The sequence below is a fragment of the Castor canadensis genome, chromosome 3 (assembly GCF_047511655.1).
Source record: "Castor canadensis chromosome 3, mCasCan1.hap1v2, whole genome shotgun sequence".
Classification (NCBI taxonomy): domain Eukaryota; kingdom Metazoa; phylum Chordata; class Mammalia; order Rodentia; family Castoridae; genus Castor; species Castor canadensis.
This window is the reverse complement of record NC_133388.1, coordinates 30,977,994-30,992,772: the sequence shown is the minus strand read 5'-3', so window position 1 is coordinate 30,992,772 and position 14,779 is coordinate 30,977,994. Positions and strand designations below refer to the sequence as shown.

Here is a 14,779-nt window from a genome sequence, read left to right as displayed (position 1 = left end):
CTTAGAGGTAATAGTTACCCTGATTTTTCTTTTTGTTTATTGCTTGCCATTCTTTCGTTTTTTTCAAAGAGTTTTAATAGATATGTATCTCTGAGCAATATATTGTCTGGTTTTGCATGATTCTGATCCTTGTGTAAAACAATTCAAACTGTGTGTCATACAGGTTTCTCGAAGTTTTGTTCTTTAGATTCATTCAGGTTTTGTTCTGCCAAAATTCATTCATCCCTAGTGCCATATAAATGGTACTACATTGTATGAAGTGATGAGTGCATTGCAATTATGTGTTCTTGGTGGGCATTTGGATTGTATCCTGCTTGATACTATTATGAAAAGTGCCATATGACTCTCTGAGAGAACAAGTGCAAGTGTTGTTCTAGGCCACTTCATGCTCATTAGGATGGTTATGCCAAAACCCACCATCAGGTGGTGGCCAAGATGTGTTTGGAATCCTTGTGCATTTCAGAGTTGGAGGGGAGACAAGCAAAATGAGATATAACATAGGAAACTGTATAGAAGTTCTTTAAAAAATTGAACACAAAACTGCCATATGATCTAGCAGTTCTGCTTCTGGGTATATACCCTAAAGAATTAAAAGCAGAGATTCAGATAGTTTTTTATACACCCATGATCACAGCATCATTATTCACAATAGTCAAAAGGTAGAAACAACCCAGATGTCCATCACCAGGTGAGTGAATAAGCAAAATGTGACGTGTACATACAATGGAATACTGTTCAGCCTGAAAACCTTCATTACTCAGGAACAATGGATAAAGGCATTCCACATGAAATAAGCCAGACACAAAAGGACTAATGTGTTAGGATTCCACTTTTATGAGCTACCTAGACTAGTAAATTCATAAAAATAGCAAGTAGAATGGCGGTTGCCAGGACAGGGGGAGAGGGGATAAGGAGTTGTTGCTTATTGGGTGCAGAGTGGCCATTTGAGGTGATGAAAGTTTTTTGGTGATAGATGGTAATGATGTACAACAGCATCAGTGTATTTAATACTACTGAGCTACCCCCTTAAAATGGTTAAAATAGTAACTCTTATAGAAAATTTATCATAATAAATTTTGTTAAAACCCAGATTTTCAAGGGTAGAGTTTTTTACTGTGACTTGGTGATCATGTGGTAAGGATAGGTGTGGTTTTGTGAAGGTTACTTTTGGTTAAAGTTGAGCAAGTACATGTGTCTGAATTTTTGTGATGTGTGTATGTGAGAGGGGTAGTTGAGTTGTCAAATGTATTTCTAGCTGTTGTGGTTGTGATTCCAAAACATCTCAAAGCCATTGCTTTAAGGAACCTGTATATGTGCCATAGAGTAATAGCTTTCAAGATTTTTTCTTTTTACCTTAAGCTATGGTAAGAAATTCAAGTACAAGCCAGGCATGGTGGTACAAACCTGTAGTCCCAGCACTTGGGGGCCAAAGGAGGAGGTGTTTGACTTGTAGACCAGCTTGGGCTACATAGTGAGACCCTATCACAAAAAGAAACAAAACAAAAAAAGCATGAAATATGCTCTGGGTATACGCTTATATTTTCTCTTTGCTTGGTTTTTTTGATTTTTGTTTTTCATAAGGGAAAAAGAAATAGTGCTCATAACCACTCAGTTGATTTTTGTGACCTACTATTTGAAAATTAATATTCTAGGGTACATTTTTTGTTTTTAACATGGCACTGCAGTTCGAACTCAGGGCCTCATGCTTGCTAGGCAGGCACTGTTACCACTTGAGCCACTCCTCCAGTCCTTTCTTGTGATAGGTATTTTTGAGATAGGGTCTTGTGAACTATTTGCCTGGGGCTGGCTTTGAACTGTGATCCTCCTGATCTCTTACTTCCTGAGTGGCTAGGATCACAGGCATGAGCCACCAACACCCAGCTTCTAGGCTACATTCTTGAGAAATTATTGAGTGACTGGGTAAAATCTAAACTAGTGTCTTTTGCTATTTTTAATGTATATGTTTTTTTCAGCGGAGTGAGTGGTGGTTTGTACTGTACCACTTGGGGGCATTGGGAAATAGTGAGGGGGATGCTATTGGCCATTCAGGCGATAGAACCCAGAATGCTGTGTTCTAAAATATACAGCCCTGCATAAGCAATGATTATTCTGCCCAGAATGTCTTCAGTAACTTTGTTGAAAAATATTTGCCTGATACTTGTTTTTCATACTGGAGGACTGGGCTGTGGCAGAAGGAGCGTAGGGGTTTGAGTCTAGTATCTGAGTTTGAGTGTTGCTCCTTTTGATCTCTCCATTTCTGTTTCCTGATCCAGAAAATGGAGGTGACAATATCTGTTTCCAAGGAGTTTGCATTAAGAAATAAGGTCTTGCAGGTGTTGTAGTGCAAACCTGTAATCCAGCACTCAAGAGGCTGAGGCAGGAGGATCATGAATTCAAGGCTAGCATACAGCGAGACTTTGTCTCAAAAAAAAAGAAAAGGAAGTGTTTAGCAGGACAGTGCCTGGCACATATGTGCTCATTAGGGGATTTTTACTACATTGTGAATTTGTACTACTGAATTTACTTATTCAGCTAAACCAGTTTTCTTAGATGGAGAAATACTGAAATGTTGCCTTTATTTTTCATAAGGAAAAAAGAGAAAACTTATATGGCCACTTAATAGAACATGAACTATAAGATTAAGCAAATTTTATTTCTAAGTGTCTCTCATTCTAATGTCTTATTCTAATTTGTCTCCCTTTGATTGTTCTGCTCCTGACTACAACCAGTTCACACAGAGTCGACAGAGCCAGCTACACCAGCAGCACAAGCCCCGCCATCTCTAGGCTCTGACTGGTTGGTCAGGACCTCTGCAACTGAGAAAGACACTGGCTCGGCCACAACTACATTTTTTAAAACGCCACAGGAAAAGACCCCTGGATGCTGCTAGAGAGCACTGTGTCACTCCCAGGAGCTACCTGCGTGCAGCTGAACCTATTACACAGTCACGCTTGTCCTGACATTCCTACTCTCTTTACACACAGCAGTGGACTTTCTTATAGAAAATCATATTGTGGGAATCTTTTTTTAAAATTAGTAAAGTATTGAGGCAGAAATTTTCTTTTGAAAAAAAAGGGTCATCCTATTGCTATATTTGTTGTATTATTGCTGTTCCAGTGTTTACCTGTAACTGCCTTTACAGAGCTGTTGCTTTTTTTGCAGATATGTCTTTGTTCCTGGAAAACTAGTAGCACCTTTGCATACCTTTTGTGTAATGATATTTGAGGAAGTTCCAAATTTGCAGCCAGTTCCAAACAAATTCCTAAATGGAATTGTGTTTGCAGGAGATAAGGCTTGCTCCTGTTGAGTTGGTTCTTGGTTCACTCAGTGCCAATAAGATATGTCAACCAAGGTCTCAATTTGGGGTCTCCAAAGAGACTCCAGCAGCACGGGTCTTAGGAACTTCCTCCAGGCCTACAGATGTTGTAGCGGGATCACTGGCAGCTGCATTGCACTTTGACTCATCTTCAAAGTTCAGAGTCTACTGAAAGAGGACAGATCCATACCCACATGTTGGTGTGATGAAATGAAGAAGATGCTTTAGCTGTGCAATGGATGATGTCTTTACCTTCAGGTTTCAGAGTAAACCTTATGTCCTAAGTGGAGCTACATAGGTAGTGTTATAGATCAATAACCTTCAGCAGAAACTCATGCTGTATTAAAATAATGGTTTCTAGGGCCCATGCTTTGGGGAGGAAAAATGTCCTTTTGACATGCCTTTATACTTAGTGTGTTTATGGCTACTCAGCTGCATGTAGAGTTATATATATAGTCATGCCAGAAGTTGGATGCTACTTTGTCAAAATGAGGAATAAGTGACTGCCTGGAGCTGCTGGAGAAAAGCTGCTCTTTCTCAAAGGTATTATCGAGAATGTCATTCAGGAGCCTGGTTGACAGAGGACTCTTTTTTTTTTTTTGGTATGAACTGAGTGCTTTTACTCTGAAATACGTGGAAGCTGTTTGTTAAATGCTCACTTCTCTCATGACCTGGGAGAGGAGCGTGCATGTACACTTGTACACTTGGGCCTGGGCATCTTATCTTACATAGGTGTTGGTGGTACAGTGCCTCCTTCCCCAAATGTGCTGGTTCTTTCCTCCCACACACAATGCAGCTAATAGTGGATTGCTTTATTGTGATTGTTTATATCGGCGGACACTCCAGAATTTCGCTATGATTGAGGTGGGCGAGTAAATGGGTGTGAATCTTACTGGAAAGGGGGACTTGAAGCTAAGCTTACATAGCATTTTGGGTAAGACTGAGTTCATGTCAGTGGCCATAACAAGGGATATGGCAGAGGGAGGGCCATAGCGGCTAAAGCCAGCCCTGCCCTTCAGACTTAACCTGGCTCTCACTTAGGAGTGAGTGAACTGATGGGTATCTGTTGGATATAAAATGGCCCTACTGAATTGTTTCAGTGATGAAGGAAGGTTTTGTTGTCTTGTGCATTCTCACCTAGTCCCCATAGTGACCTGAGGCACTAACATTTACCACTAACATTCTTGGTTGGATTTAAGGCAAAATCTGTGGGTGATAACGCTTTTTGGGTTTTTTGGTGCCAAACTCTGTAGCTCATGCAGAAATTGGTCCTGTGACGATGGCCTGTGAAGACCCCAGCAGTTCAGGTGCAAGTGTTCTAATATCTTTCCCTCATGATATGTTGCCTAAAAGTCCTCCTTTCTACCTGTGATTTAAAATAACTTGTACATATATACAACCTATTTACATTTGAAACATCTCTGTGAAGCCATGCCATTTTACCAAGATAACAACAGTCATGGAGTTCAGTGATTTACTTAAAATCACATGATTAAGCCTGGACTAAAATCCTTGCTTTGGATTATAATCTGTTGTTTTTCATTGGTAGACCTGAGTCAGTCTGGGACCCAAGTTTATGAGACAGTTTGCCCTGAAGGCTTATCTTTCTTAGGCATCCTTTATACACATTTTGAGTACTTTCGACAGGGATTACCTCAGTAATCAACATCTACCTGTAATAAATGGGAATAAAATTAGTTGCCTAAGAGAATAGAATATTAAGCACACAAGTACTCCTCAATACAGGGTTGTGAAGTAGACTCATTTTCAGATGCTGAATGTGCATGCTTAAGGAATTACTGATAAACTTAACTCTGCTTGTTTTCTTTATTAACCACTTTCAGAGGCTAACCTTAGTATCAAGTGTATTTTAAATTTTGAATTTCCTTTTTTTATGTCAGGCTATATAATATAAATTAAGAAAACCTGTTACCTTTCAAGATAAGAAAGAGCTTCACAACCAGGTTTTCTATCAATGCTGAAGAGCTGATGGCATGACATACTTTGAGGATGATCATTGAACTCATGTGTTTGATGTGCTCCAAAGTATGACTTGAGCTGAGTTCTGCAGTTTTTGTTTTTGGGTTCTGATTTATCCCAGCTGGTTACACAGAGTATTTGTGTGATTCCTACTCTTGTGGGTTTTTGCCACAAAGGACAAAAATCAAGACATTAGCTTGACTTTTGCATGAGAACCATTTATAAAAAGTTACTTTTACTTATGGTTTAAGGGAATTAGTATTTTTCAGATGCAACATTTTAAGGGAATAACTTCATTTGCATCAAAACGCTTGTCTTGCTTTTTGGTAGGGAGTGATGAGAAGAATGTAGTAGCTGTTTTCATGGTGCCAGATTTGATAGGACAGAGTATAATTTTTACTTTGTGGCATGTGATTGGAAAATAGGCCACATTTAGCCTTGGATTCTTTAGAAATCAATTGTGATTAAAGATTTCAGATGACATTGTTTTGCAGGGCTATGGAATAAGCTCTAAGCAAGGCAGTTCTTGCAGTCAAATGACCCAAAACTGAAATAAGACTTGATCTGTGGAGTTTATGAATGGCACCCTTTGTTAAGTCAACCTCAACAGGTAATTAAGCTAGTGACAAACCTTAAAAAGATTAATCTATTAGAGTTTTGCATATGCATGTATCTGCATATCTTCTACAGCCTAGGAAGCTCAATGCTACCGTAGAATTTGTAAGTTAGGAATTGAGGTTACTGGGGTGGAGATGAAGGAGCTAGGCTGGCATGGTCATTGCTGGTGTGATGGGTTCTTCTCTTGGGCTCCAGGCAAAGGGTTCTGATGACACATGATTCATTTCAGGTCTTTGCTTTATTTTGGCATAGTTACTGTGGTTCTGAGCCATGTGCTTTTTCCTCCCTGGGAAGAAGGCTATGTAAAAACCTCAGCATTAGAAGCTGTATTCAGTGACCTGTATGTTTTGTGAGCTTTGTCTGAGGTAACAAAGTGGCTTGCTGTAGCAGCCATGGATGCAGTCTCATTGAAAGCATAGCTTAGAAGATGTGTCGTGCCTCACAGATGGTGGGAGGGATGGTAGAAGCAGTTTGCTCTTCTTTTCAGCTTCTTCCTTGGCTGATGCTGGAGCTTCTAGTTTTACTTGTCAGTATTTTCTTACCTCCCAGACCTGTTGAGACAGCAGAGTTACTGCTTCTGGCAAAAATTAGGATGATGGGTCCTAACCCATCAAAACACTGAAACAGGACAAGAGCAGAACAGTTCCGTTCTACCACCAAGCACTAGCAGAAGTGGCCGGAGAGGCTTACTCCTAAGTTAAGATCTCAGAAACAGGAAGGTCCCATGCCTGGAGACAGCAACATGGGAGACAGAAGATGAGCAGTACTGCTTAAAGAATGGATTATAAAGTTTTAATAAGCCCAGAAAACCAAACTATGGCCAAAAGAACCTGTCCTGGAAGTAGACATAATCACTTGGCAAAATTGTCAGATTTGGGACTAAAAAATTTTCAAGTACTGACTTGAAGAATGGGTCAGATCCTGAAGGTGTGCATGCAGGGACACCATCTTGGGGAGGTGGAGAAGTGGTGAGGCAAAGGGAAAAGAAGAGGAGATGCATACAGCAAGTGCTCTCAAAGGGTGGCCCTAGTTGCCCCCTAGACCAGCACCCTGCTGAGTCAGAATGGGGATGAGGCCCAGACAGCTTTTAATACCCTCCAGGGGGCTTGGATACAGACTTGGGTCCAGGGTGTGGAAAGCAGACTTTACCACAGTTAAAAACAAATGTCTTCATATACTTGTGTCCTCCTAAGCTCTGAGGTGTTACATTTCTCTTCATAAGTAAAGATGTTTGTGTATGATTCTTTGCAGAAACTGTTAATATCTTTATTTCCTACACCTTCCCTGGCAGGCTCCTGAAAGAGTGGAAAGGATGGTGTGGAAGAAAGCTGATGGAAAATAACATTTAAAAATGGGTAAAAATATACCAATAAATTTTTAGAGTTCAAATGACAGTCATTTTTCACAACCAACAGTGAAAACATTTGTGTAAGATACACCCATGAGTTTCCACATTTGTTCATTAGATCTTGTTTTAAGGGGAAGTGTCACTATTTCCCAGCTTGATGAGAATGATAATGATTATGGTTCAGAAAAATGAAAAGGTAACAAAGAAAAAACCACCCTGGCAGGTGTATAATTGCGTGTTGCATTTTTTAGTAATCTGCTAGCACTTATTCTCAACACTTCAGAGCGTGCCAAAATCAGTTGCCACAACCCCAGTACACTCCCTTGTCTCCATTTTTTTCAGTTCAGCTGGTTGAGTTCTGAGGAGCTCAGAAGCAGGAGCAGTATATTGCTATCTTCGTAGTCTTGCTCATGGGTTCAGTGTTTCAGAATATGGTATTCTAATCTCAAAGCTTTGAAACGAAATCATGACATTTTCTTATTTGTGGTAATTAGCCTGGGCCCTAACTTGTTGCTAAAGCCTATGAGCCTTGAGACAGGAGTCTCAGTGAATATGTATGGCTACGATCTCATTGTGTCTGAGAAGGTAACTGACAGTTTTCTAGCATCGTTTCCTCACATGCTTTGTGTAGGCTGTTTGGCTCTCATTTCAATTGTTGCAGTCTTAAAACATAATTTTTTTTTTCTTTTTCATCTTGAAGACCAATCAAAAGTATCTTTGCCCAAAAGTCAGTGTTTTAAAACATCAGTTAAGTAAGTTAATGTTTTCTCTCTCTAAAAGTTATGACCCCTGTAGGCTTTTCACTCAAACGTTTTCAATTGAAAAATGAAAATGTCTACGAACTTAAAGATGACATTGGTGGTTTTCACTTAAAATCAGCCCATTTCATTGTGTATAAATTCTACATCTTGTTCTTCCTAGTGTGCCACGGAAAAAATCTTAGGACTGAGTAAATTGATGCCACCCCAAAACCATAGTGACAATTTGAATTACACAATATTTACCTCAGTTAATGCCACTTCCTATGTCAGCAGCTTTTGCAAACTGGTCATTCCAATCCTTTGCTATCCCTACCTTCCCTCAACCCCAGCAGCTAGTCTCACCTCTTCCCCAGCCCAATGACAGCTTTAGGCAGAACTTCCATCCACACATCTCACGTAATGCATGTCTTCACCTCTTCACTCTAACAGGTGCCTGTCCTGCCCAAGAAGAGTCCTATGCTCTAGGCCCTGTCCCTTGATCCATGTCTTGGTCAGTCTAGCTACAGCTTTGCATTTCAACAGATTCAAAGACTCCTTCAAACAAAAATACCCTTCCTCAACCCTTTGAACTCCTCCCTACCCCTGAAGTTTAGTGCCCTATCCTCCCCCCCACCACCACATGCTCACCATTAATTCTGCCACCCATCGAAGCAGTGTCTTTTAACCTTGGCTGCACGTTAGGATCACCTGTGGAGCTTTAAAAAATCCTGATTCTCCAACTGGACTCCAGACCAATCACATCAGAATGGAGAGGAGGGGACAGTCTCGGGTCTTACAATCTGCAGCAGGACTGAGAACTGCTAATGCTAAAACTTGTTCTTGCTGGGTCCAACAGAGACTTACAGCGGCCAAAATTTAGTGTGTAGGTTAACCTTTATGATATTGGTGTTGTGTGACCACTTTTTTTTTAAATCTCCCTTTGCTACTCTCCCAATTGTTCTCTTTTTTTACTTTCTTTGTTTCCCCATGTGGGCAGGTCAGTTGCTAGGTTTGTCCAGCACACCTATATGCTAATGAATTCCTTTGCCATACCACCTTAATATAACTACTTAAAACACAGACTTAGAGTGAAGCACTTCTGTTCATTATAATTATCATAAATGAGGAAAGAATACTCAAGGCCTCTGCTTCTTCCCTTACCTCTCTTGTTCCTCCTAAAAACCCCACTAAAGTAGGAGGAATTGCTAATCAGATCAGAATCAAAGATGGATTGCTCTGTTTACTACTGGGCAGCTATTGATGAAAAGTCAGGCCTTCACTATGGTCCCTTCCTTACTTTTTCCTCTTTCCAGGGTCTTGAGCTGGGATGGGGGTCCTGAGCCCACTTCTACATATGCAGAAGTGCCCTAGAAAATGCTTTCTTTTATCTTTGACTTTAGGCTGCTGGTAAGAGTTTGGATTTAGATGATAAGACAGACCCCCTTTTTGGGTTTGGGAAATGAACTTTTTATTAGGATATTAGTAGTAGCTGCCCCTGCTACTAATAAAGTGGAACTTGATTTCCCACTTCACTCCATCACTGCATCCTGCCTTGGATCTGGAGATACAGAGGTTCCACTCTTAGAAGGGATCCTATGCGTTCCTAGCTTCTACAAATCATTAGTATCTAATTCAAATATATGGTAGGTGGGTCTGATGAGTGCTGTGTTCAAGCTGTAGGAAGTAAGGATGAAGTTACATGCAATGCTAAACTCTACTGGGGATAGAAAGATTCCTCAAACACAGGTGCTGGACAGCCAATAAAAACAGCAAAGGGCTTCTAGAGCCATCACCCTAGTCACTGACTCAACGAACACTTACTGAACACTCACACTGAGCCTGTCCTCAGGAACCTCTTAGGGGAGAGGATCACTACCCTAAAACAGGATATTCCAGGGTCCCTTAGATATACTCTCCTTGAAACTACTACATCCTATCCATAGTCCCTAATAATAATAATGACCAATGTTTACCAAGTGATTATTTTATGCCATCAGTAAATAGCATCTCACTTCTTGTCCCAACACCCCAAACCCTGAAAAGCATAGTGGTTCATGGCTAATCCCAGCATTCAAGAGGCTGATGCAGAGAATGATGAGTTTGAGGCCAGCCTGGTCTACATAGAAGACCCCTGTTGCAAAAAAGCACATCTTGTCCTTTGTGTATCGAGATGGGAGGACATGTGTTTTTAGTTGTTAATGGTAGTGATGGACTGCTTTGATCATCTACCAATTGTCCCTTTACTACTAACAAAATAGATGTCTTAGTCTGGGTTTTAGAGGTGCCTTTTAATTAGTAGATGTGTGGAATACATTTTATATCACAGGAAAGGCATTTCTGCTGTCGTGAAGTTGATAGTCTTCTGAGGAAGAGACAAGAAAAGCTCACGTGGGGTGATAACTTTTGGAGAGGAGTATCTGTTTTGGCAGTGATGATAAGGACACTTTAACTCAAACTGGGCAGAAGAAGGAGTTAAGTGAAAAAGAGAGGATGAGGCCCTTCCAGGGGAAGGAGCATGGTTGGTTTACAGCACTGCAGGTATTTTGGTATGGCTGATATATACATGAACAGAGAGAGGTGGGTAAGAAACAAAATGGAGGGTCTTGATCCACTGGCATGCTTGATTGAGAGAGCTATTGCAGTATTCTGCTGAGCTCAGGTGCAGTCATGAAAACCCAACTACAACTGACCTGTGTGCAAACAGAGCTGGAACTGAGATGTGAACAGTTTGTACTCCCTTGATCACGTTCCCTGGGAAATATAACCAGGCCAACCTGTTTGTAGGAACTACTGACTGCTTAGGAGTAGAGTCAACTGGACTGGAAATTAGAGTTTAGCCCTTGGCTGACAGAGTCTCTTACATGGTCTACCCTCTACTTCTACTCTACTGAGTAGAAGCTACTCAGGAAACGTGACAATGTGACGGTCCTGATTCCTAGTACTATTTTTCAGTAACAGAATTGTCGCTACCAACTACTGGCTAAGCATTTTGAGCTTTGTTTCTTAGTAGTGACAAGTCTGTGTTGATCCAGTCACACCTTTTAGACTGAGCACCATTACAGTCTTTGACATTTTGAGCCTATAGAAAGATACTCGTAGGATCAAACACAGCTGGCTCACTAGAAGCTCTGATCCCATGGATTTGGACTCATTGATACCATGTTATAAATAAAGTTTACTAAACCCTTTGAAACTGCAAAAGTGATATGAGTGTATAGTTTTTTTGGCAGCACTGGGGCTTGAACTCAAGCCTTTGAGCTTGCTAAGCAGGTGCTCTACTATTTGAGCCACTCCTCCAGCCCAAGTGTGTGATTTAGAACACCATTTTTTATGGACAGCTCTGACTGACCAGCACTTAAACCAGGAGCTTTTGTAAGAAATAGGTTAAGTGACTTTTATGTTCCAATACTAAAATATTTCATTATTAAAAGTAAATATACAAATTTCATCAGTGTTTCTCATAAAGAATTGTGATATATTGACTGATGAACTAGAGGAAGTAAGAGAATTCTAGGAAGGTATAGTTAGACATTATCACTAGAAGAAAAAGTCAAGCTGCTTGTTATCCAAAGTAACACAACATACAACCAAACTATAAAAGTGAAAGATTTGTAAAACTACAGAATAAGACCAAAACTATCTATCATTAATAAAACTTATCTGTAAATAAAAGATAAAAAAAGCAAACTTGAATTCCATGTCCTATTATTTAGAATGACTCCGAAAGGTTGAATAAGATCAACCAAGCAAAACAAACAAGAAAATAGATTATAGACTTAGTGTCAGACAAATGAAAAAAATTGAAAGGAAAAGAAAGGCATTAGCTAGTACTAAAGTGCATACCTCACAATGAAGCGGTAACAGCTCTCTGTACAAATCACAGAGTAGCCATTTATACATTATAAGCTGTAAGAGACACAGGAAGAAACTATAATGTCAGCTGGAGATTTTAATGCAACTATTAGTTCATGACAGATAAAGTGAATAGAAAAATGAGAACTTGGGAAGATTTAAGTAAGGTAGAGCAAGTTGGTGTGTATGAGACTACCCTAAAAATGGTGCCTACACTACACCTTATTTTCAAGTGGCCTTGAAACATTCCCCTATTTACTGTATATTGGAGAGTACAGAACACATTCATAAGTTTCAGAATGGAGAAAAGATATAGATGGCATTTACTAACAAAATGTAATAAGTTAAAGCCAGAAAACAATGCCCATCTGCAATGTAAAAATTTTTTAAGTTCTCAACTATTCTTGGGTTGAATAGAAAATGTAAAGCATAAAAAAGTACACTTGTGAGATGAGATTCAAATAAAGCAGCACTCAGAGGAAAATTCATAGCACTAAAATTTGCATTTTGAAAAAGAAGAAAAATGGTAATACACCTCAAGATATTAGGAAACGGACAGCAAAATGAATTCTTTAATGGCAGACAAAAAAAAACAGATAGAAATTGATTAATTAGAAAAACGGGAAAAGGTTTATTAAGAGCTGATTGTAAAATATGGTAAAATGTATAACCTTTAGCTAACATAATGACACATGAAGACAAATAAGGTAGAATTACCAAACATTGAATAAATTATACTTTGCTCAACTCTGAATAATTTAAAAACTTGGGCTAATGGATAATTTTTAAGGAAAATATAATTTTCAAAAACGTCTTCAGAATAAAGAAGCCTAGAATACCAATTATCATGGAAGAAACAAAAGAGTTGTTTCAATTAGCATAGCAGGCTAATTACCTAAAATGATCTTCCCATAAAAAACAACCAAATATATTTGGGGGATTAAAAAAACCTTTTATTGTATTAACTTTTAATTTTTTTAGCATGAAATACAATTTATTGGAAGGCGTGTATTTTATAGAATCCAAGCAAAACTCACCAACTAGAACTGAAGTGAGGACAGTCTAGGGGGCATAGCAGTGATGATTTACGGGCCCTCCATCTAGTGTTCCAGTCCACATTACAGTGGCACAGAGCCTCACGGCAACATTCTCTGGAGCGCTTAATCCACACCTTAAAAATTTAAGACTTACAGAAAAGCTTCAAAAAGTAGAGTTCCTGCACACCCTCTCCCAGCTTCTAATGTTCACAACTGTGAGCATGGTACAGTTATTAAAACCAGGCAATTAGTATCAACACAATCCTATCAACTAAACTACATGCATTATTAGAATTATACTAGTTTTCTCAGTAATGTTTTTCTGGTTCAGGATTCAATCCAGGGTCCATATGTACTTGTGTCCTTTTTGGTTTTCAATTCTATTCCACTGGTATGTTTGTCTACTTGAGCACAGTCCCTGTCTGTTTTAATTATGGATACTTCAGTGTATTTTAATGACTGTTAGGGCTTTTCCCTCCTCTAGTTTTTCTTTTTCATCATGTTGGCTATCCTTACATGTTTGTTTTTCCATTTGAACTTTAGTATCAACTTGTCTGGCTACATTAAAAATGTGTTGGTGTTTTGTTAATGTTGTACAATGCTTATTAACTAATGCAAGGAAAGGTCACCTTTACATTGTGCTGCCATTTTATCCAGGAAGAGGGGTGCATTTCTGTTTGTTCAAGTATTTTTATGTTTTTTAGGGAAGTATTTAAATTTTTCCTTGAATAGGTTTTGTGTATTTCTGGTTAAGTTTATCTCTAAGAGTTTAATTTTTATTGCTAGCAAATGAGGTTTCCTCTGACATATCTTCTAACTAGTTATTCTGTATATGAAGGGTATTGATTTTGTATGCTAATTTTATGCCCTGCTACCTTACTGAATTGTTTTACTCTTTGGACTATTTTTATCATCAGTCCTCTAGAGTTAAAAAAAAAACTTCCTAAATGAACAATGGAATGACAAAGAAATGAAACAATCTATAGAGGTTAAAAAAAAATTACATGAACACTTAAAGGGAAGGAAGGCCATCTTTCACCCTGAAGGTATTGCTATGCCCTGATTATCTTACGCTTCTGTGATGAGCCTGGGATAGGTGCAGGAGGCCACGCAGGGCCTGATCAAGGCATGAAGGTTCCCTGAGATCAACAAAGCAAGGACTCTCAAAGTGACCTGAACAGTGTAGGGCTAGATACTAACTAAAGCACTAAGCAAATAGCGCCTTGGAACTCACCTTTTCTTGATCTTGGCCCTGGTAGAAAAAACAAAAAAACTTTGTGTGATTGTTTTTTTTTCCACCTAGAAATATTTAGCAAGTTGTCCTTTACAGACAAATTGTTTCAAATTTCTACTACTTGTACAGTTTGAAATACTGCAAGAGGGAATTTAACTTACAGTGGACCTGGGTCAATTCCAGGTGCCTAACAGAAGCAGACATGAAGTCTGCAAGAAGGAAACTTCGATCTAGGTATCAAAAACTCCCACAGATAAAATTATATAGAATATGAGTAGCTCACATTTAAAAAAAACAATAAATGAAAGAAAGAGATAATTGCAGGTATAACCAAGATTAAAAAGTTAGTAAGATAATTCTATGAACAACTTTAGCTAATAAATTTGAAAGCTTAGCTAAAAGGGACAAATATCCAGAAAAATATAGTTTACCCAAATTCAATCAGAAATAAAAAGCTTGATTAGTCCTGTAACATTGGACAAATTTGTTTTGGTTGGGCATGAACTCAAGGCCTTGTGCTTACTAAGCAGTTACTCTATCATTCGAGCCACTCCACCAACCAACAATAAACAAATATAATCAGTTGGATGAAATCTGGGACTGTATTTGCAGAAGGATTTGGTTTTTTGCTTTTGGCAGTACTGGGATTTGAAC

At 39.0% G+C, this 14,779-nt stretch overlaps 1 protein-coding gene across 4 annotated transcripts in view; it reads left to right on the top strand.

Moving 5' to 3' along the window:
* Positions 1–13,480, top strand: part of Gpatch2l (G-patch domain containing 2 like) — a 56,288-nt gene extending 42,808 nt beyond the window's left edge. For all 4 annotated transcript variants that reach the window (XM_020183352.2, XM_020183354.2, XM_074067487.1 and 1 more), the window contains one exon: positions 2,730–13,480. In XM_020183352.2, coding sequence (XP_020038941.1) covers positions 2,730–2,890 — 161 coding nt within the window. In that variant the 3' untranslated portion in view covers positions 2,891–13,480. The remainder of the gene's footprint in view (positions 1–2,729) is intronic.
* Positions 13,481–14,779: the final 1,299 nt, after the last annotated feature.